This window comes from Lacerta agilis, chromosome 11 (genome assembly GCF_009819535.1).
Source record: "Lacerta agilis isolate rLacAgi1 chromosome 11, rLacAgi1.pri, whole genome shotgun sequence".
NCBI lineage: Eukaryota > Metazoa > Chordata > Lepidosauria > Squamata > Lacertidae > Lacerta > Lacerta agilis.
Window position 1 is genome coordinate 56,973,690 of NC_046322.1, and position 22,538 is coordinate 56,996,227.

The 22,538-nt window shown below is 40.8% G+C and overlaps 1 protein-coding gene across 9 annotated transcripts in view; it reads right to left on the bottom strand.

Moving 5' to 3' along the window:
* TLE4 (TLE family member 4, transcriptional corepressor) overlaps nt 1-22,538 on the bottom strand; it is a 138,574-nt gene that overhangs the window by 38,716 nt on the left and 77,320 nt on the right. For 6 of the 9 annotated variants that reach the window (XR_004427600.1, XR_004427602.1, XR_004427598.1 and 3 more), the window contains 2 exons: nt 18,914-19,118; nt 17,181-17,197 (listed from right to left, as the gene is read on the bottom strand). Coding sequence is in view for 1 of the 9 variants with exons in the window: in XM_033164826.1 (XP_033020717.1) it covers nt 17,181-17,197; nt 18,914-19,118 (222 nt within the window). In the remaining 8 variants the exon portion in view is untranslated. The remainder of the gene's footprint in view (nt 1-17,180; nt 17,198-18,913; nt 19,119-22,538) is intronic. The other 3 variants (XR_004427601.1, XR_004427603.1, XR_004427599.1) reach the window with 1 other exon arrangement.

A 22,538-nucleotide genomic window follows, 5' to 3' on the forward strand; every position in this document is an offset into this window, starting at 1 on the left:
ATCTTAAACAGTTTGTTAATCTGATGTATTTGTAACCAGTCCGTTAATATTTTTTTTAATTCCTCAGGATTTTCCCACCTTTGTCCCTGTCATGTAAGATCTAGGGTTTCTTTATAGGTTAACCATTTTATATCCATATTGGTTCTTTTCCTTGCAGTGGCTTCACATTGTTTTCTTTTCTAATAGATTTTTGTACTTTTCCATACTCTGTATAATTTTTTTCTGTTCACATGGTTTGTAAAGGTTTTATAAATTTTTGCCTTCCCATATCATAGGCACGCATGCCTCCCCCAAACTGTACAACATTCCCTTCCAAATTCAGCACTCTGATATTTTCTAACAATAGCCAGTCTCTTATCCGCCATAAACATGATGCCTCAAAGTAGATTTGGAAGTCTGGTAGAGCGTTGCCTCCTTTTTCTTTTATACCAATCATGACTTTACATTTTATTCTGGGCTTCCTTCCCTGCCAGATAAACCTTGATATAGTTTTCTGCCACTGTTTGAAGCATCAAGTGTTGTTAATTACTGGGATATTTTGAAATAAAAATGACATTTGATATTCCTTTTAATAGCCGAAATCCTGCCCAGTTAACGTCTTATCTGAAGCGATAAATTATCGTCCTAGTTCCATTTATGTGAAACATTTCCATTCTGGATTTCTTTTGAAAATCTTAAGGTGGCTAATTTTAAGTTAAAAACAAATAAAACTAATAATAATAATAATAATAATAATAATAATCACTTTCTCCAGTAATTATAAAAACAATTCCGTGCAGAGGTTTAAGTCACAAATCAATGTAGAAACTTCAAAGCATTATGCCCAAAGCCCTCCTAAATAAGAGACACCAAAAATCACTTGTCTCAATGGTTTAAACTGTGGGGGCAGTTGAATCAGAAGCTGCAACTGCTAACTTGTGTTTATTAACTTCTCCCACTGTGCACAATGTGATTCCACCCTGCATCACCATGGCAGAATCACTCCCTGGTCTACAATATGGGGTTTTTCCTCCATCTACTATAAGTGACTTATATTACCTTAGGCAGTGGTGTCCAAACTTTTTTCAAAGAGAGCCAGATTTTTACGATTGACGTTATTGAGCTTTTTTATGATTTTACCCCAAAGTTGTTGAGCTTTTCTTAGGATTGAAGTTGTTGAGGTTTTTTTAAGATTTTACCCCAGGAAATAAACTGCCACAGGGGCCAAATTAAACTGACCAGTGTGCCGGATTAGGCCCCTGAAAAGGACGTTGAACATGCCTGTCTTAGAGTTAGGGTCCGGGCAAATTTTTCAACTCCTGGTCCCCAAATATTTATTCCTTAAATGTAGCCCCTATAGTCTTTGAACTTTAGTTTTCAGGCATGAAAACTAACAATGCCTGAAATCCTAACTAGACTTCATAGGGAGAGCAAGCCCCGTGGAACACAATGCGACGGACGTCTAAGTAAATTTGCCCAAGATTTCACTGCATGGGCACAAATCCTAGTGTAGCTGCAACCCCTCCCCCTCCATTTATTAAGCAAATAAAAAGAATATTTGCGCAAATATGCTGCTAACCTCTCAAGAGATACAGAAAAGCCAGGAGGTACGGCTTCAATCAGCCAGTACTTGAAAACAAATGGTTCTGGGCTGACTGGATATAATATGCTTCACTTAAAAGCACCTCAGTATTCTTTGATAAGCTCATAGCTCAAAAAGAAGTAGAAATATGGAGCAATCTGTTGCCCTCTTAATGCAATTAGCAGATTAAAGCAGTATTTCACTTCATTAAGATACCGACTGCACGCAGCATTAACTGATTATATGACGTACACAGTGTTCCCCCTACAGTCCTCTCAGAGACACAGTGGAAAACAACAAGGTAAGCCAAGCAGTTTACAAGTGAGCATCTGGTATTGACATTAGGAGCTGAACACAAAATCTACGCTGTAGTGTGCCCAAGGGGTACAGGGAAAGAAGCACTACATATCAACACTCGGGCTCATCTGAGAAGCTAACTGCTGGCTGATGTTCGTATGCTTTGTAATAATTAAGTGTCACACTTCAAATTTCAGCAGCACCAGAATCATATCCATCTCCACTATTCCGGCTCCCAAATAAAAAATAAAAATAAAAGTCCTATATCTGAAAATTATAATGGTACTATAGAACTGGATCACCCCTCTTCCGTGTTTACATCCGGATTTGCTCTAAACCGTTTTCCTCCTCTCCCTAACCCAATAAGAGCCAAGCAGGGGAGTGGTAAGGTCCAGTAAACTGCAGTATAAACACAAGCGATTATTTCAATTTTCTCCTCAGATTATGCTTTCGTGGCAGACCAATAAACCCAATAATGCCTAGATTTACTAGAAAATTTTTTATTCATTTCCCCAATGCAGCAGAAAGTAAGCTAATAACGTCCCACCGAGAGGGCTGTCAGACTAAATCCCTCAACTACTGAAAGCACTGCCTGGATAAATCTCACTTCACTTTCCATTCTGCCAACCACTTAGGGCAGGGCCCAGGGGAACTCTTCAGCTTATCCCTCCTCACGCAATGTCACAAGCGCAAGCCAGAGTGGCCCAATCAGTGCCAAGAAAAGAACAAACTTAAAAAAGATTAATTCACAGATGTTCATGCATTTCACATACACTGTGCCCTATGGCCCGTTGCTAGGGCAACAGGAGACCACCAGTGTGCGCTTTATTGGCTTTATGAAGTGTGTCTCGGGGACTATAGTCCGAGAAATGCAGCATGATAATGGCAAGGCTTTTCAGGAGGCTTGTTTTGTGTTTATCCACATTTAACCCTCAGAGTATTATTAAGCACATTGCTATGCACAGCCATGGCCACCCCCACCACACACAGATATCAACAGGGTGGGAAAGATGCTCAGCTTCCAGATCTGAGATATGCATTTCCTGAGGTTAGCCTCAGAGAGGCCTGTGGTAAAATTCTGCTGCAAGCTATTTTTTAAAAACCTCTTCGGCGCATTTACAGAATCGTGAAGCAACATAGTTTCCCTACCAGTATGATATATTATATACAGGACTGGGCACTCGCCTCCTAATTCCCTACGAGAAAAAGAATGCCTCTGATCTAAACCTGGCAATAATTAGTCCAAAATAAGACGACTTTTCGCCAAGCTTCTTCAGCCTTTGCCGTCCTATATAGCAGGGAGGAAATGTTGGTTCCTGCATAACAGAACCATTTAACAGAGGCTTAGAGAACAAATCACACAAATAACCTGGCTCAATGCATTTATTCAGAAGCTTTCTACTCTTCCTCCATCATACTTTTGAGTTCAACACCTCAGCGTTTGTTCACGCTCAACAGGCCAGCCAACGCTTAAGATAAAGAGGTTTTGTCTGTTCCCTTCTTCTTTGAGGGGCTGAGGGTTAAAATCACAAATGTCACAAATCGTAGAGTAGCAGCACATATCAAGTGTTAATCCAAGAAAAAGAGGGGGGCAGAGAAAAAGAGAGGGCGAGCAGAATAGATCAATAGAAGTAAGGGCTTACATTCAGATTCACAGGAGAAATAACATGCAGAGACAATCATTTCCTGGGAAAGCTAAAGCCTAATGAGAATTTACTCTGTCTCTTTTCTTCAGACAACCAGCCCTTTTGTGGCAGGGGCTTCCTGACTGACAGGAACCCAGGGCCCCTTAATAGGATTTCCATATTATTTCTAACACCTGCCTAGAAGTTATTTGTTTACATTGAAGGAGGCAAGATTCTCAAATCAGACATCTGCTTCTAGTTCAGGCATATCTTAGGAAGCCATCTAGAAAGCAGCTTTGTTACCATGGTGACATTTTTATTTTCTTCCCTTAGTTGGCCGGAAAAAAAAAACATTAGCATTTCCTATTTTATTTTGTTCTTCAAAAGGCCAAATGTAGCTTAAGAAAACATAGAACTTCAAACATTGCTATATGCAATGGGTCATCCAATATGTATTTGTTTTATCTAATTAAATGAATCAGATATGAAAAGGTGAAAAGGAAGTAGCTTAAATTTATTATCAGATTTTTCCATTTCCCACTACTTCTTTTCTTTTTAAAAAACCTATTTATGATTAATATATCAATTTTCCAAAACAATACCAATATTAAAATTAAACCTTCTTACATTAATCAAAGTCAGTGTTCTACCTGGCATTAGCTTACCAAACACTCGGCATTTATTTATAGTGAGCACACATACACACAAACTTTTCTGAAAGCTTAAAAGTGCAGTGGTACCTCGGGTTACAGACGCTTCAGGTTACAAACTCTGCTAACCCAGAAATAGTACCTCGGGTTAAGAACTTTGCTTCAGGATGAGAACAGAAATCGCGCCGCCATAACATGGCGGCAGCAGGAGGCACCATTAGCTAAAGTGGTATCTCAGGTTAAGAACAGTTTCAGGTTAAGAATGGACCTCCAGAACGAATTTAGTTCTTAACCCAAGGTACCACTGTATGGGGTATCTGCAGTATGAAATTTGACAGCATCATAAAAACATTTTTGGAATAGTGTTTGTCATAGGACTAGAAATATGCAGAAGGCTATCAAGTCCTCTCTCTTCAAGACACATAGATCCATCTACTCATTATCTACTTTAATGAAGTGGTAAATATTGAAAAGTCTTAAGACACTGGCAATTTTAAGAACTGCTGTTAAATGTTGCAGCCATGTATCTGGAAGCCAGTGCCACAGAAGAATATTCCGGGGTGTTAGGAGACTATAACATTTATATTTTCCAAAACATTTTAAGCAGCTAAAATTGTTGCCCTAGTGCAACAACTTCTTGTTCTGCCCATTTTCACAAGGAAGTAAGTAAGTACTTTATTACGGTCAACGACCAGCACATTTCACAAGGAATAGAAGCATAATTGGCAATTAGCTAAATACTGTGGACCTCCGTTTTTTTAAAAACCAAGTCATAGGCCCCCTACTTTTGAGAATTTTGTTATCTCTATGGTTGTTTTTGTTGTGTGAATGGTGCCATGGACACTCTGGGTGGGTTACCCTCCACCTCTGCAGATCATCAATTGGGAACCACTGGTACTTTAGTTGATCTCCGCAACACAGATCTCCTGAACAGACAATGGAAGCGTTACATTAACGACCAGAGTTTAGTGATGGAACACATCTCCAGGCAGTGCAGGGAAACACCCTAGAGCAGGGGTCAGCAAACTTTTCCAGCAGGGGGCTGGTCCACTGTCCCTCAGACTTTGTGGGGGGCCGGTTATACTGTATTTTGAAGAAAAACTATGAACGAATTCCTATGTCCCACAAATAACCCAGAGATGCATTTTAAATAAAAGCACATATTCTACTCATGTAAAAACACACTGATTCCCGGACCATCCACAGGCCGGATTGAGAAGGCGATTAGGCCACATCCGGCCCACGGGCCTTAGTTTGCCTACCCATGCCCTAGAGCAGGGGTGACCAACTCCCAAGAGACTGTGATCTACTTACAGAGTTAAAAACTGGCAGTGATCTACCCCTTTTTTGTTTGGGGTTCAGGTCAAAGTTTTAGGCATTCAGGTCAAAGTTGTTGTTGAGCTTTTTTTAGGGAGAAAGAAAGCCCTGTTTGGGGGGGTGCAGGGCAAAAAAATTGAGCTTTTTTAAGGGGAGCCAAAGTTGTTGAGCTTCTTTGGGGGAGCTGGTGATCTACCAGTGATCTACCACAGTTGTCAAGTGATCTACCGGTAGATCACGATCTACCTGTTGGACATGCCTGCGCCTAGATAAACACTACCATTGCAAGCAACTCCCCATTTACGCAGGGGTTGTGTTCCAAGGCAGCTGCTAGTATTGAGATGGACCAATTAGTATGTTTCAGTGTAAGTAGCTTCCTACATTCTTCCTAGAATATTAACAGTTTCCGGACTCATTGGGAAGATGGATGGCCTAGCCTATTTTCAGCTACTGCAGCACCATTTACAAGAGTAGAGTGATAGGGACCAGGAAAACAGTTTAAATATATATTCAGGCACAAAGCAAGCCAGGTTTGCTTGAGCAAGTCACAATACCTTATCTAACCTATCTCACATGATAGTTGTGCTTTCTTAAATAAAATTAAAAAATAAACTTGTATATGTCATTTTGAACTCCTTAGTTATACAGTTATACAACTGTGATAAATACATGCATTAATTAGCAGCATAAGGCCCTTTGTTTAAATACGTTATCATAGAGTTCCTTAAATATGTAGGTTTCAGACTGTACAAATGTATTACAGATTTCAAAACTATTTATAAATTCAAGCATTTACCAGAAAAAGCATGCAAGACTGTGAGGCTTTTTTTTTTTTTTGAGGTTCAGCTTTGGTGACGTTTGATTAGCACCCATTTCCACTTGCGATAATACTAGAATTTATTTGAACTTTAAATACAAGCCTGCTATTTTTGAGCCACTTCTGTTAACTATGAATAAAGTGTAGAACTTCTTAATATCATCGTATAAAAGCTAATTGTCATAGTAAAACTATATGCCAGCTTGGGAAATCTCAAAGCACATAATTCAGTAATTTATTATTCTCCATTTTCTCTGAACTATATTAGGGATTGATAAGACTGAATTGCAGGATAAGTGGACTGGACAAGACCTTGTCCATTTTTACAAACACCACCACCACTTGGATTTCACTCAACAAATTATCTAGTTTTCACTAATTTGGTAAACTTATGTCTGGGCCATATTACTTCAAAATACAGATAAGGGCTCACATGACTGGATGCTTCTCCATACAAAAACAAACATTTTTATGCCCATAGAAAGCTAGTATGTCAGGGAGTCGATTAGACTAGATCTCTATTACATCCAACATCCAACTGTCAAGTCACAGGTTTACTCTACATCAAATACCATGTTCTGTTTCCAGTAACTCATTAAACATTGGAACCTATAACCCATGTTGCTGGTTTTACCTTGATTTTATTCTGCTTTGGATTTTTTGTTTTGTTTTTGCCTCATCTTATATTTAGACTTTAAAGGTGGTATCAAGCTACTTAAGTCCACTGCTTTCAGTGGGTCCACTCTGAGTATCACTTAGTTGTATATCACCCTAGAATTTACCGTAATCATTTTATTTGTAAACCACCTAGGTAACTTCCTATTATCGGGTGGTATATAAATAGTTAAAAATAAATAAGTCCATAAGACTTTTGCCTTCTGGGAGACTAGAACATCTGGGGAAAGAAAATTCACGTTTCTCTAAATCATTAATCAGTCAGAGATTTAGTAAAGTAGGCATCAGAGGATTTTGTCTGAAGTGTCTTTATAGGGGCTCTCCTTACAACCATAAAGCAATTCTTCAGCAGGCAAAGCTGGGAGAAGATACAGTACTAGATAAGACTGCTTCTAGCACTGAAATATGGACACACACGTCTATATCTATATCCACACACACAGGACACTGAGAGATGGAAAATCTAATTTTTGCAACAAGAATACATGCTGTTATTCTCAAATGACTGTTCTATGCTGAATTAAAAAGCACAAGATGACTTCATTAGAAAGGAAACACTGAGTGTGGGAGAAAAATGTAGAAATCTAAGAAGAGTTTACTGCATCAGGCAAGGAGAAGTCCCCTTCTAAAGGCGTTTACCAGAATATCAAGTTAATGATGCAATTTAAATATGTATATGTATAGTCGCAAAATGTTCATGACCCAACAACAATATAGGGTATTATAAAGAACAATGCAATATCAGCCACTTAAGACAGACCAAGACAACAAACAGGGCCTTGCTAATTAATATTTGCTTTGCTTCAGCAGTCACTGGATGAGATTGCAAACAAGCAAGCCTGTCTCACCCAATCACATCATCAATCCACTCATGTTTCACCACCTGAGGGCTGGCTCTGCCCCACAGATATTTATTTATTCATCTGCGCCACAATTGCTACACATTTTCTGGAATTACAGCACCTGTTACACGTCCAAAGACAGGTATCAATTAATACTGCACAAATTGCTGTACTGCCAGACCAACAAAATTTTGTCATCATGCTACAATGCGGTGACCTTCCTCCCTTCTCCAAAAAATAATAGAAAATAAAATAAAATACCAAGCGTCTCCAGGGAATACACCCTTGTGAAACAAAGGAAAACTCACACTGCATCTCTTTATAAATGTTATCCTGGAGAAGCTAATCGAAACTCATGTCAACCTCTTGGAGTGGAAATAGGTAGTCGCTGCTTTCAAAGTCCCGCTGTTGAGATTCGGAAGATTCCCCCTGCCTCAGTCCCGCGTGAGTCTTGGTAGCAAGGAAGGTGGGGTGACCCTCAACATGCAGACCGAGTCTACAGATCCAGAGGGTGGGGAGAGGGAGGAAGAGTTGTGAAGCGCTGGCTTGTAATAAATCATCAGTCTCAAGGCTTGTTCACACATTCAGAAAGTCAGAGCTTGGCATGAGCTGATAATTTTTTAAAAAGAAATCCTGATAAAATGAGTGGCTCTCTCAATACAAAAGTGCTACAATGCTATATATAGTGCTATAGTAATTGAAAAAAATCAACACACATCAACAAAGAACTAAATGTGTACATGTACCTTTCAAATGTGTACCTTTCAAATGTTTACATAATAACTAACAAGGTTCTCTGCTACAGGTGTCTCTCCTTATTCTTTTGTATCTACGGTGGCCTTAAAAGTGCTGCTTTCAAAAGTAATTTTTCTATTACAACTTTACATTGCCAAGTAAGTCCACAGACACTTTACTAAAACTGCTGAATTTGCTACAATTTATTCCCTCCCTACAAAGCTACCACACAACCCACAGCGCAGGGAGGTCTTAAGAGGATGTGTATTCTCACCTCACTATGAGACTTGCCAGTGAGCAAGCAAAAGGCATCTATAAGCAAAATTCCCCATTTTCACTGGCATATTAAGTCAATATTACAGGAAGCTAAAGACAAACTGCCTGCACCTCTCAGTCTAGTAAATTCTTCCTTACTTCCCTTATTTTGATCATCACCTCTACAAATGGTTTCTATAATTTAAAAAACAAAAACAGAACAAAACTATTCCCTATGTTGGAAAATGCAACTCAGAACTACCCATTGTTAGCAGAGTCACTTAAATAACACAGACGGAGTTGAGGAGAGAGAAAAGAAGTCCTGATAGCACTTTAGTGAGCAAGACGAACCAGTGTATAGTTTGAGGAGAAAGGAACAGAGAGCTTTGGTCTTTCTTCCTTCAGGCCTTGTACATCGTTGGTAAACATTCAACCAAACATAGAGGAAAAAGTCACTGAAAACTGCACAGCCAATCAGCACATGTGTTACTTCAGCAAAGATCATGCCATTCTGCCCGGCTGCTAAGCAATATCTCCAACTATCCCCTCTTTATTAGTAGACTTTAATACTAACAGAATTAACTGTTAAGCTGTACACAGAATGATCTCTGGTGTTTCATGTCAAACATTTGGCCCAGCATACCTGAAGGAGCATCTTTGCTGCTGCATTTCAAACAGCCTCGGCCCTGTGGAACGCCCTCCCATCAGATGTCAAAGAGATAAAGAACTACACAACTTTTAGAAGACATCTGAAGACAGCCCCGTATTAGGAAGTTTTTAATGTTTGGCATTTTATTATGTTTTTATATTCTGCTGGAAGGCGCCCAGAGTGGCTGGGGAAACCCAGTCAGATGAGCAGGGTATAAATAATAACATCATTATTATTATTATTATTATTATTATTATTATTATTATTATTATTATTCATGACATTAAAGGTCTGGGAAGCAAAGCAAAACAATTGCTACTTGTGGCATGTCAGTATAGAAGTGGCAGACTGCCCGTTTGCTATCAAGAACAATACTGTGAACAGTACCATATTATCTACACTAAACTTTAAAAAGTATAAAGAACACAGAAAAATAAAGGTTTTCCATAGTTGCACTCATAATCACATGAAAGGGGTTCTATGCATTCAAAGGCTAGTGGGAATAACTAAGGCCACACAGCTTCTTTGCTTTCCAACCATGTGTTAGTTTCTGCATTTGAAAAAACAAACCAAAATCATTATGCTTAGCTCTCTGTTAGTAGTAATACATGGGGTTCAAAAACACATAGGTATCAAGGCCTACATGGATGCGGGGAGTTGAGTTGAGAAAGTTGTGGGAGTCTGAGTGATATATGCCTGAAGGGGGCTGTTCCAACAGTGAATTCCATGCATATTTATTCAGAATTAGGGTTCCCATATTTTGAAGGGCAAAAAAGAGGACACATTTGCCGACTTCTACTTTTAACTATAAAATGGTGACAGCAGTCACGAAATTAGAAGACGCCTGCTTCTTGGGAGAAAAGCAATGACAAACCTAGACAGCATCTTAAAAAGCAAAGACATCACCTTGCCAACAAAGGTCCGTATAGTTAAAGCTATGGTTTTCCCAGTAGTAATGTATGGAAGTGAGAGCTGGACCATAAAGAAGGCTGATCGCCGTAGAATTGATGCTTTTGAATTATGGTGCTGGAGGAGACTCTTGAGAGTCCCATGGACTGCAAGAAGATCAAACCTATCCATTCTCAAAGAAATCAGCCCTGAGTACTCACTAGAAGGACAGATCCTGAAGTTGAGGCTCCAGTACTTTGGTCACCTCATGAGAAGAGAAGAATCCCTAGAAAAGACCCTGATGCTGGGAAAGATGGAGGGCACAAGGAAAAGGGGACGACAGAGGATGAGATGGTTGGACAGTGTTCTCGAAGCTACTAACATGAGTTTGGCCAAACTGCGAGAGGCAGTGAAGGATAGGTGTGCCTGGCGTGCTCTGGTCCATGGGTCACGAAGAGTCGGACACGACTGAACGACTGAACAACAACAACAACTTTTAACTATGGATCGGTATTACGGCTCTTATTTTACATATTCATGAAAAAGAGGACATGTCACGGGAAAAAAGAGGACATATGGCAACCTCCTGTTCGCCGTGTCCAATGGGCTTACAACCCTAGTTCTGTGTGCTTAGGATTCCAGCCTAAATTACTATTACTCACTTGGTTAGCTAGCACTTTAAAAGAAACATGTAATGTCAGTGAGGAACATAAAGCAGATTACTCAAGGGCTATTTAAGTTCATTTGTTGTGGTCTGCAGTTGCATCTTCATCATTTCAAAGGGTCTTAACATGTGCAAATTATTTTTCTTCTACACATCTGTGCAAAGAAATGCTGTACCCCTTTCTCACTGATGCTCTTTACTTCTGGCCTAAGGATCCCCCTTCGTGCATTGATCTAGTTCTCTACATTTTGTGAACCCTTTACGGAATGGTGGTCACATCTTTTCAAAAAATATGGGAATAAAAATACAATTGGACATATTTCTTACCTGTTCACACCAGCGAGTAGGCTACCTTAATTATCTCATTCTTACAGCAACACCTAAATTTACATTTTATGAGCTATTCTAAAATCTGCCCTGCTTAATAATCTGTATCTTCAAGAAAACACTTGAAAGCGTCTCTCACAATTAAACCCAGCCACAACCTTGTATAAATCAAACTTTTGCTACCATATCAAAACGTTACACTGGGGCTGCATAACATTGCCCACATCCTCATTACATGCTACACTAATTACTACCAGCAGATTCAGAATTTTCTGCACATTAGAGGCTTTTAGAGGAGCTATAAAAAATTTCAGGCACCATTAATTTAAATTTGTATTGAAATTTCCTTTTGACAGATGGCCAAAAATTACTTATTATTTAGAGCACCAGAGCTGCCTGTTTGCACATTAGAAGAGGAAAGGGAAAAATTAAAAGCAAGGAGGAAATTTATGTCACGTTCATTACCTGTTAAATGTTAAGGAGCATTATCTTGCATGAATAAATTATTTCATACAAGCACACAGTCTCCAGCTGCTGGCAACTGGCACGTTCTGGCTGATAAAAACCATCTCAAGTCACACAGTAGACAATCATAAAAAGCCTCTCTTAACCAGGAGCCACTTAAGAGAGGGCAGATCAATAGAACAAGCAACTAACTGCTACTCTGGGCATCACGGATCACATTAAGGAAATTAGCAAACTATTTCACCTTGCAAAGCTGGCAACAAGCCCTAGATGCTGACACAATCCAACTTGCAATTTGATGGCTGTACAAGACAAACATTTATTTATAGCTATCACCGTCTAATAAATCAGTGCAAAAGGAGTTGCACCCTTGCATGCTGTCATTCCAGATGTCTACCTAATGGCTTAGAAAAAAAGTAACCCCGAATTAATTGCAGGTGAATTAGTCACATCTACTGAACAATGACACACCTCATTGGTTAATCTCTATTGCCCTTTCTTCAGTTTTGAGCAACACTGGCCATCCTGCAATATCGTTTACACACATTCATGGTTCACACAGGATTTGTTAACATGCCATTCATCAGTTTACGATTCAGATCCAAATCCCTGTCTAACCATAAATTCTCAGTGTTAAATTGCTGGAAGACTTTGTTATATGAATAAGTTAAATAACATAAAAGCAACCAACAAACAATGAAGTGTTCGTATGAAGGGGTAAAGTAAAAGCAGTAACATTTTTTTAAAAATTACTTAAAAGCTTTGGGTAATATGCAATCTTTCACAAATTATGGAAAAACTCATGGAGATAGTCATGACTATTTACACTCTAAACCACTAGTATACAGGCCCAATTTACTTTTATTTTCCTAAATCACATGCACCCTTCCAGCCATAAGCTGTATCATAAACTCCCTGATATTTGCTTGGGCAACCCTTCTGGTTTTGCAGTTGCAAGAAAGCAGCAGAAATGGGAGGTTTGCTTCTGCAAGGCCACCATACATGACTGCAACGCTTGGAAAGATCACAAGTTGCTCCCATGCATTCTCTTTAGGTTCATGCAGAGAGAAAAAACTAGCAGAGCCATACTGCTAGATGAATGAAAATTGGCTGCAAATACAGGAGAAACACATATAGTCTTCATTGTACTGTATATTTCTGCTTTTCAGCTTATGCCTCACCTTTTACCCCACTGAAGCAGATCTGAAAATCAGTGTACAATCATATTAAAACCAACTTAAAAACATAAGGAACACACACACGAAGACCACAACAGAAACAGTAATGCAAGCCTAGAAAGCCTTCAGCCATGACACCTCACCACTACATCTCTCGAGTGGAGCTGATCCCTGCTTGTATTCTTCCTTTGCATCCCCTGTTTGAATCCAAGCCACGCCTTCAAAGGAAGAAGGGGAAGCATCAGGAGTGCACTCTAAGTGGGTGCTCCTGATTCATTCCTTTCACGTTAAGCCATCTGGCATCATATAGGGATGTGAGGTGGGTGACTGGCTGGGGGGTGACCTTGCCTACCTGCAACAATGGCATGCAGCTGAGGGTGAGAGCCATCAGGGATGGGAGCAGTTTAGGATGCAGCCCACCAGTTGGGTCTTATTCCCAACCCATGATTTACAGAGACTCTGCTGGAGACATAAACTTAAAGGGAACCCACGGTTTTATGAGAAAGGGCAAAATCAAATTCATTATGGAACAACTGTTCTGGATTACATTTTTTTATTGTACTGTTATAGTTCAGTTACAGTTAGGTAGCTGTGTTGGTCTGCCATAGTCAAAACAAAATAAAATAAAAAATTCCTTCCAGTAGCACCTTAGAGACCAACCAAGTTTGTTCTTGGTATCTGAAGAAGTGTGCATGCACACGAAAGCTCATACCAAGAACAAACTTAGTTGGTCTCTAAGGTGCTACTGGAATGTATTTTTTATTATTTTGTTTTGTTATAGTTCAAATTGGGATGCAGAGACTAGGGCTTGCCGATCAGAAGGTTGGCAGTTCAAATCCCTGCGACGGGGTGAACTCCCGTTGCTCGGTCCCTGCTCCTGCCAACCTAGCAGTTCAAAAGCACGTCAAAGTGCATGTAGATAAATAGGTACTGCTCCGGCGGGAAGGTAAACAGCGTTTCCGTGCGCTGCTCTGGTTCGCCAGAAGCGGCTTAGTCATGCTGGCCACATGACCCGGAAGCTGTCTGCAGACAAACGCTGGCTCCCTCGGCCAGTAAAGCAAGATGAGCGCTGCAACCCCCAGAGTGGTCCGCGACTGGACCTAATGGTCAGGGGTCCCTTTACCTTTACCTATAGTTCAAATAACAAAAATAACAAAATGGATTGTTTTATTGGGGACTGGTTTTTTTTGTTTTTTTGGATGAACTTATTTAACAGTTAACAAGTAAACTGGTTGGGTATTTTAGGGCAGAAAGGTGTGATACTTATATGGCTTCCTTCCTTTCTTTTTGAGGGGTAAGTTTCTAGGTCTTATTATTTGGGAAACTGAACCATGTGTAAACCGATTTAATGCTGGCTTCTTCAGTCTGCAGAAAGACAGTTATTCTGCCACTGCTGCACACACTGAAAATTATTGCAGATGGAAAACTGACAGTTCTTGTCAGTTTGCAGCTGTTAAGAACCCTGAGGGTAACTGTGAAAGTGACAAGAACAAGGTCAAATTCACTCTGTTGCAACATGACAAAGCTGTGAACAGCACCAGCAGAGGACTGGGATAGGGTTCAGACTGCAGACCTCTCCCATTTCAGGAGAGAAAAATAGTTGTTAACATCAAGCCATTTCCTCCACTCTCCAATGTGGACTTCATACGTGCAGGTTTATACTTTCCTGTTATTTTAATGCTAAATTGCATCTGCACCAATGACGCATATCTGGATACCACGTCTAAGAACACATCAAGATCAACTCTGTTTTTAGTAGTGTCTTATGCATGTACCGTTAGGAACATTGCACTTGGGAGAGTGTCTCTGTGCATGTCAGAATAAAACTGAGTATGAAATGCACACAGGAAAAAGCTTTAGATGTCATTAACTGCAAACTTGAAGTCACTCTGGCGCTTCACTGTCATCACTGGAGACGAAAGGCTTCGAGTATGAAACACTTACAATTGCTCAAGATTCTTTTTGCATAAAACCTTAAGTCCTATATACTGTAGATCAGAGGTGAGGAACCTGTGGTCTTCAAAATGCTGTTGGATTAAAACACCCGCTGTCTCTCACCACTGGCTATGTTGGCTGGACTGATGGATATAGGAGTCCAACTATGTTTGGAGTGCCATAGGTTTCCCACCCCTGCTTTAGAAAGTGCCTTCTTGCTTACATGCTTCATGGTCAACTGAAAGCATGCATCAACTGCAAACAATGTGCAAAAAAAGCACCCAACTGCTTCCAGCTTTAAGCCACCTTTTCTCTTGAACAGGGTAGATGGGTGGGAATTTAATGAAGCCTGAGCATCTTCGGAAAGCACTGTGAGATCTTTTTTTGGAGAATGAACACAGCATAACTTTAGTGTTGTGCTGATGTTCCTGATCTTACTTCCATCTGAGGCGAGGGGGAACAGAGAGCATGGTGAAGGTTGTTGTTTTTTCTTCTCTGGTGGTGGTGCTGTCCCTGTGGAACTCCTCTCCACAATAGGAATGGAGAAAAGCAGCACTTCAGACTGGAACCACAGCCTTCTATTAGGGGTGTGAAAACATTCCTGGAGCATGCCCAGGTATGGTTTCTTTTTAGCAGGGTCTGGGTCAGGAGTCAACTAATTTTAGATGGTAGCCAAAACCTTATGGTTGCCAGGACATACTGCTACCCCATGCAACCTCCATCCAGCTTGAAGCCATTGAGAAGTGGAGGTATTCTGGCTTTCCCTATTAGCACCTGCCAAGCTCTTGGAGCTTCAACTGATATGCCTCCACCTTGAAAACGGAGTGTTTTGGTACTCTGTTTGAGCACAGCAGGCTTCCATTCATATTTGGGGTAGGAAAGAGGCAAGGAATCATCTGCCACTGCCACTCCTGCAGCTCTAGTGTTGTGAGAAATCCTCAGGTTAGTCATATTCAGCAGACACCCTTCAGCTGTTGCTGGCCTACAACTCCCATCATTGCCATGCTGGTTGAGGCTGATGGGAGCTAGAGTCCAACAGCACCTGTATGGCATGACCACTGGCTACTCCTGCACTAGAGGATGACAGAGCAGTTTCTATGGTGAAGATGCCAGCCTTGTTCCAACCCCCTTCTAGAAATACATGAGCTCATGAATAGCAAAAATCCATTCAGGATGTGTGTCTATTCCAGAGTTTTGGCAGCAGGGAATAAATGCATTTCATACGCATCCAGAAATGTTCTGGAGTGGAATCATGAGGTACTGGCCAACCTTATGCTGTGGGAGTTGGCTGGTTCACTGATGACTTTTAGAAAATTAATTTATACACTTTTTTGTTTAGAATGGGTTTTAATTTACTTTCTGGCTGAAGTTATTTTATCGTGTTATAGACAAGACTATTATTTTAATTTGGTTTTTCTACTATCATCAATTGAATCTATTTAGTACTGTGTCATACAAGCAGCCATTAAACGGTTTCTGGCTAGTTGGCATAATTTTTGTTATACAAAATAAAAATAAAAATACAAAGCATATTCTATTCTGGGCTATTAGATCAGCTCCAATATTCTATTTTACATATTCTATTTTACAATATTCTATTTTACCAACTTAGAACCTGGGTTGGAGAATGCTATTAGAAAGACATCTGTCTTAGTTTCTGCTTGACAATAGATTAGCGCTCACATTTAGGATGCTTTCCATACCCAAAGATCTGAAAGGCCATGCTTCGGTACAGCTAATTTGTGTTAAAATATCAAAAAGCCTCTAGGCACCAACACTAATTCCAGTGAAAATATTCATTACTAGGCTCAAAATTATGGGAGTCACTCCAGACAACCATTTAACAGATGGGAGACAAGCCCATAGTGAATTCTCTCTCTGCTACAGAGCTGCACATTGGAACGAAGGTCCTCTTGGGATTTCGGAGTTGGGGGAAGCAGGAAGGATCCCTTGTGTGTTGTCTCCCCTGCAACCCAAAACCTCTCAAAAGAGCCAGCATGTATCAATTCATTCATCCTGAAAACTTCCTGATAAGAAGAGTAGGGTGTATTTCTCAGGAATCAGCCAACAAGCAAAGCACACATAAATAGTTCTCACAGCAGCTACTGATCGTTATCGTGTGACCGTTTGAAGTTGTCTTTATATGTAGCACCTTTGGAATAGCTGACCCAAGACTCTGATAATCAATATAGATTATATCTAGCTACAATCACAATACCTCCTATGCTTTACTTCAACTACAATAAAAAGTACTGCATTTCTTTTAAGCTAATCCTTCCATTTGTGAAATGGAGTCTTACCTTTATGGAGTCTCTATCTTCATGCACAACAGCAGCAGCACCAACATGGCCAAGAGAGACAAGGGGGAGGGAGAAAGAGAGAAATGTTAGCTTACATAAAAATATGCATTTCTTTACCCTCCCTCCAAACCTAATCCCTGCTAAAATAAATAAATAACACACATACAATCTAACCCGTTGCTGTTTCTTATTGACACCTGTATTGTACAACTAATTTTATAAACTGAATTTATCATCTGAATATATTGGCTTACCGACACTTTCTAGCAATAAGTATTATAGCAATAATGTAGGAATCTACAGTACAAGATATAGATAAATATTTGCTTTTCAAAGAGAAGAGATGGGATCAAAGTACACTGTATTCAATCCTTATCTCTTAACATTATGGCCCACAGCAAATTTCTTAAGTCCAACAAGAGTACACTTCCAACACTGCCATCCATACACTATCCAAACCAAGGGTTATACACAGAATATTATTTTTATTTACCCAAACATAATGCTTAACCTCTGGCTTTATAGCCCTCCCTCTCCCTCCTACTATGTACACACAATGAGACTGAATATTTCCACTTCAGAACTAACCACTATTCCCTGTGATATTTAAACTCATGGAGCTGTGGCATGTTGTTTTATTAGTTAACACTAAAGAGAATCAAGTTAACTCTTCCAACAAGAATCAGAACTACCGGTAATTGTTGATTCAGACAGTTCTAAATCAAATGCTGAAGCCTTTAACCTCCTTGTCCAAAGGAGATGTGTGCAAGCCCAAAGCTGATGCAGGCTTGTTCTTGCAATGCTATACCACGGTTTAGCAATATAACTGAACCAGGCCAGTGCTATCAGCAGATCACAAAATCAAAGTATTGGAAGGGAGCTTGGAGGTCAGGTGCTCTAAACCCCTGCTCAGATGCAGGATTTGTGATGCAGGATGCAACTACAGCATCCTGAACAATGACAGTCCATCTCTTCTTAAATACGTCCTGCAAACGCAAACCTTCCACTACCTCCTAAGGGAATCCCTTCCACTGCTGAACAGCTCTTACTGGGAGTTTTCACCTAACATTTATCAGAAATCTGCTTCCCTGCAATTTCTATCCACTGGTTCTACTTGCTCCCTGTTTTTCTAGAGGGCAGAATTCTGCTCCATCGTCTGAAAGCCCCCTGACTCATGGTGCCTTACAGAATTATTGGCATCCACCTGTCTCGAGAAACAATTAAATGCACCTCTGGAGGTGAAGTCCAACTGCTGTGTTAGCAGCACTGAAGGGATCTCCCTGAGGTGCAAAATAAACAGATCTCTGCCCCCAAGAAGCTGAGAGTATGAAAACAATAGAGAAAGGGGCAAAAGAAGGGTAGGGAGGGAATAATGTCAGCAAATGCAGTTACATGTACTTCGGGATTGGTTACAGTAGGGAATAAATTTTAGGAGACAAGCCAAAGGGCATATGGAAAATGTGGATTCTGAGTAAGGCTTTCAAGGAAAGGAGAAAAGAGGCATGACACCATGTACATGTTCCATGGAGGGGATTCTATGAATAGGTGACAGGAAAACAGAATGAGTTCAATTCTTGAAGGCTGCTGAACCTTCTGTGAGTTCCAAGATGACTCTTGCCCCTGCATGCTCACTAAATCTTTTGTTACCCACTCCTCCCTCTCCACATAGAGGTAGGCTGTATATTTGAAAAAGGGCAAACTTCTTTCCCGGAGGCCAGTGAAGTATCTCCTACCTCTTTGGTGGTCGTTATCATGATGCTTCTTTTCATCTTTGATCGGGAGATGGGACTGACCCCCAAGGGCACTCGACAAGGCTAAAAGGCCAGCGCTGCTGCCAATGGGTGGGATGGTTGGTGGTTGCAATCCTGAAGGGTGTGGGGTGAGAGGCACTGGGAGACCGTGTCCATGTGACAAATGCTGGGCCTGGAGTTGCTGCTGCTGTGAAAAATTAAACACAGATATTGAATTTGTTCCAGGAAAGAGAGATTTAAATGCAGTTAACTGTGCAATGGACTGCGCTCATGTATCTTCAAGGGCTGTCAGCCAGTCAATGGCCTTGCTTCACAAAAAATAATTAAAGACAGTACAGCATCTTGGTGTAGGTGGAGACATTTGATAAATGGAATTGGCTGAAATGCACAATTGTTTACTGCAAGAGTAGCCAACGCACTGCCCTCCGATATGCTGTTGGGACTCCCAATTCCTATCATCTCCAGCCAGCACGTCCAATGGCCAGGGATGATGGGAAATGTAGTCCATTAAACAGAGTGGCACTACATCCTATAATGTCTGGAAAATTAGGGGGTAGGACAGTGATGAAGGCTGCACATCATCAACTTTATTAAGCTATTTTTAAACTGCAGAGTTGGAAAGAACAAAACCAAAATGATAAGCCTGGCCTTTCAAGAGCAGCTCTTCCAGGAGCAGTAACACACATATATACACATGTCTAATCAAAACACACAAGTTAACAATGAAAGCAGCAATAAAGTTTTGTGCACGCACCAAAAAAAAAGGAGAAAATTGAGAAAATTAGTGTTAAACAGTTCTCCTAGAGCTGCTGCGCAGCGTGCAGTGAGAGTTAATTTGAAAGAGGAAACCTGAATTAACAATCCAGAAAAGGAAACTGGTTGCAGCCACCGTTTTAAGTCCTTTAAGTGTCCTCAGCGGTACTTGAGCAAATTACTAAAGAAAATCTAATGTAGCAAAGCTTGGGTCCTCCTGTAGGCTTGCTCAATAATGCTGAAATAATTGGGCACTCTGTGCACGTTTAGTGATGCTCGAATGAAAAGCTAGAGGCCTGCCCTTGTACTCTTCTCTAGCTGCTGACTCTGTGTTGTGACAGGTTTATTTGAGTGGGACTGTGATGCATGCACCAGTAACTGCGCTGACAAGAGTTTAAAGTCATTTTTACCAGTACACTGGCAACACATAGAGAAAGCCCTTGAGAGGTTAGAATTGGAGTGCTTGACCTCAGCCAAGGCTGCATCAAGCTTTCTACTATACTAACCATTGTGGGGTAGATGGTTTGTTGATGCTGCTGAGTGAGAATCGTGGGGGGGCGGGGGCGGGATACAGTGGTAGAGGGAAGAAATGTGTCATGCTCAATCTATCCTAACAGAGAACTGCTTCAGTTCACACTTGCCCAGACAATAGCCCACACCCCCTGCCCCCCCTTTACTTACGATTCACAAAATGACTCTGAAATCAGCACAAACCATGCTCTTTAGGCAAACTGTGTGTGTGTGTGTGTTCAAGCCCTTAAGAATGTTTACAAAGGGGCAGGAACAACTTGCCTTACCACTACCAAATATCAGAAACAAAACTGATATCAAAACTCCAAGACTTACCCCTGCCTATTATGTAAACGGGCAACACTGTACTATGTGCAAATCTTATTACCTTTCAATCAAATTTATCATTTGAAAAAGGTATATATTAAGCTACCGTCCCCGCACCCCACCCCCGCCGTTTCACCCTGGATTTAAATCAAATTTACAACAGGTTGCGTCAGCTATTTTACTGTAAGTTTTGCTTATAAACCTTCGGAAAGATCATCCTAGTTTGACTTCTGCTCAGACTAAAACTAGTACAGTCATACCTCTGGTTGCGAACGGGATCCGTTCTGGACCCCCGTTCGCAACATGAGCAGCACGCAACCTGTCTGCGCATGTGCGCGACATGATTTGGTGCTACTGCGCATGCGCAGACTCCTGAACCCGGAAGTAACCCATCCCGGTACTTCCGGGTTCGGTGCGTTCATAACCTGTGACGAATGCAACATGCAGCATTCGTATCTAGAAGCATGACTGTACTTTAGCCACAGATGCAGTGCTGTGACAAAGTTGCAAACCTAAGCCAACAGTTCCTGTTCAAGCTGAAATTAATACATTAGTGTCACAGGGTGAACATTTCAAAATAAAGATGTTTCTTTGAGAAGTGTAATCCAATCAACTGTCCTACAAGAAATATGCAAAATAACCAAACAGGTATTTGAAGTCACCCCAGAACTGGACCTACTGAACATTTTCCAAGATGATAATGCCCACTCACATTATAAAGAGCTTATAACCCACCTACTTGCAGCAGCCAGAAGCATCATAGCCAGACCTGTCGGGAGTGAACATGGACCAGTGGTACCAAATCATATGGGAAACAGCCTTACTAGAAAAGCTAACCAATAAACCAACAAACTGAAACTAAAACAGGGACAAATAGAAGAGTCCTGGTATGGCTCCCCTTTATCACGTACACAGCCCAAGAAGCCAACAACAAGAATCCACCGACAGCATACAAATCAATATGGCTAACTTGACCCAACAATCTCCCCCCTCACAAATGCAAACAAGCCTCACTGCAGCCACCCACAGACAACCAACCACACCCTGGGCCCCAATCCCTCTCAATACCAAGGAAATATAATTAGCGAAGAGAAAGAGAACCTTCCCAGTTGACGCTGACACAAAACCCAACACGTACACTATAGAAAAGAATATGTTTCACCACCCCACCCCACCCCACCCCCTTCTCTTCTTCCCCAACCTTATACTGTATACAACACTAACGTCTCATATCAAATTTAACTGATCTGTAGAAAAGATTCCACAACCCTGAAAAAGAGACAAGGCACATGGTTTTCTAAACCAAGAGAAACTTTAATGATCCAATAATTCTGTCCCATCATGCTGTCAGCTGTGCCTCCCCCTTGACACTGGCAACAAGGGAAGGACAAGGCTCTTGATCACAGCCTCCAAATGCAAATGCAACTTCCAGTGTGTGTGTGTGCAGTTTAAAACACGGCAGGACAAATGTCTATTCTTTCTGGCTTTATTATTTGTCTTCTCAATCTACCGAGGATATCTCAGATAATCTAAGAATTACATTTCCCATAATGCCCAGATGCCTTGGATTCATCACATTCAGGAGGAGGATCACTGCATCCTGCACCCAGGCTCTCAACCTGTGTGTAGCGGTATCCTCTCCTCCTGTCCTGCACATAGTCTGTAAAAAGGGAAGGGAGATAGTGGGCAGGGGTCTTACTGCAGTTGAGATGCAGAGGCTCTAGACAGGCATCTATTCTGAAAAGGCACCCAATGGGTTCTAGAGGTCTCATTCTTTCTCAGAAAAATCTGGGGAAAGAACCAGATTCATTTATGTTTGGATCATTAGCAATCACCAACTTTTTAAATTGAATTACAGTGGTACCTCGACTTACGAGCGATTTGACTTACGTATTTTTCGACTTCCGAATCAGTTCCAGAAGCAAAAAAATGGCCGCCGCTTCCGAATTTTTTGAGTTACGAAGGGAAAGCGGTGGCACGATACCTCAACTTACGAGGTTTTCAATGCGTTTTTTTC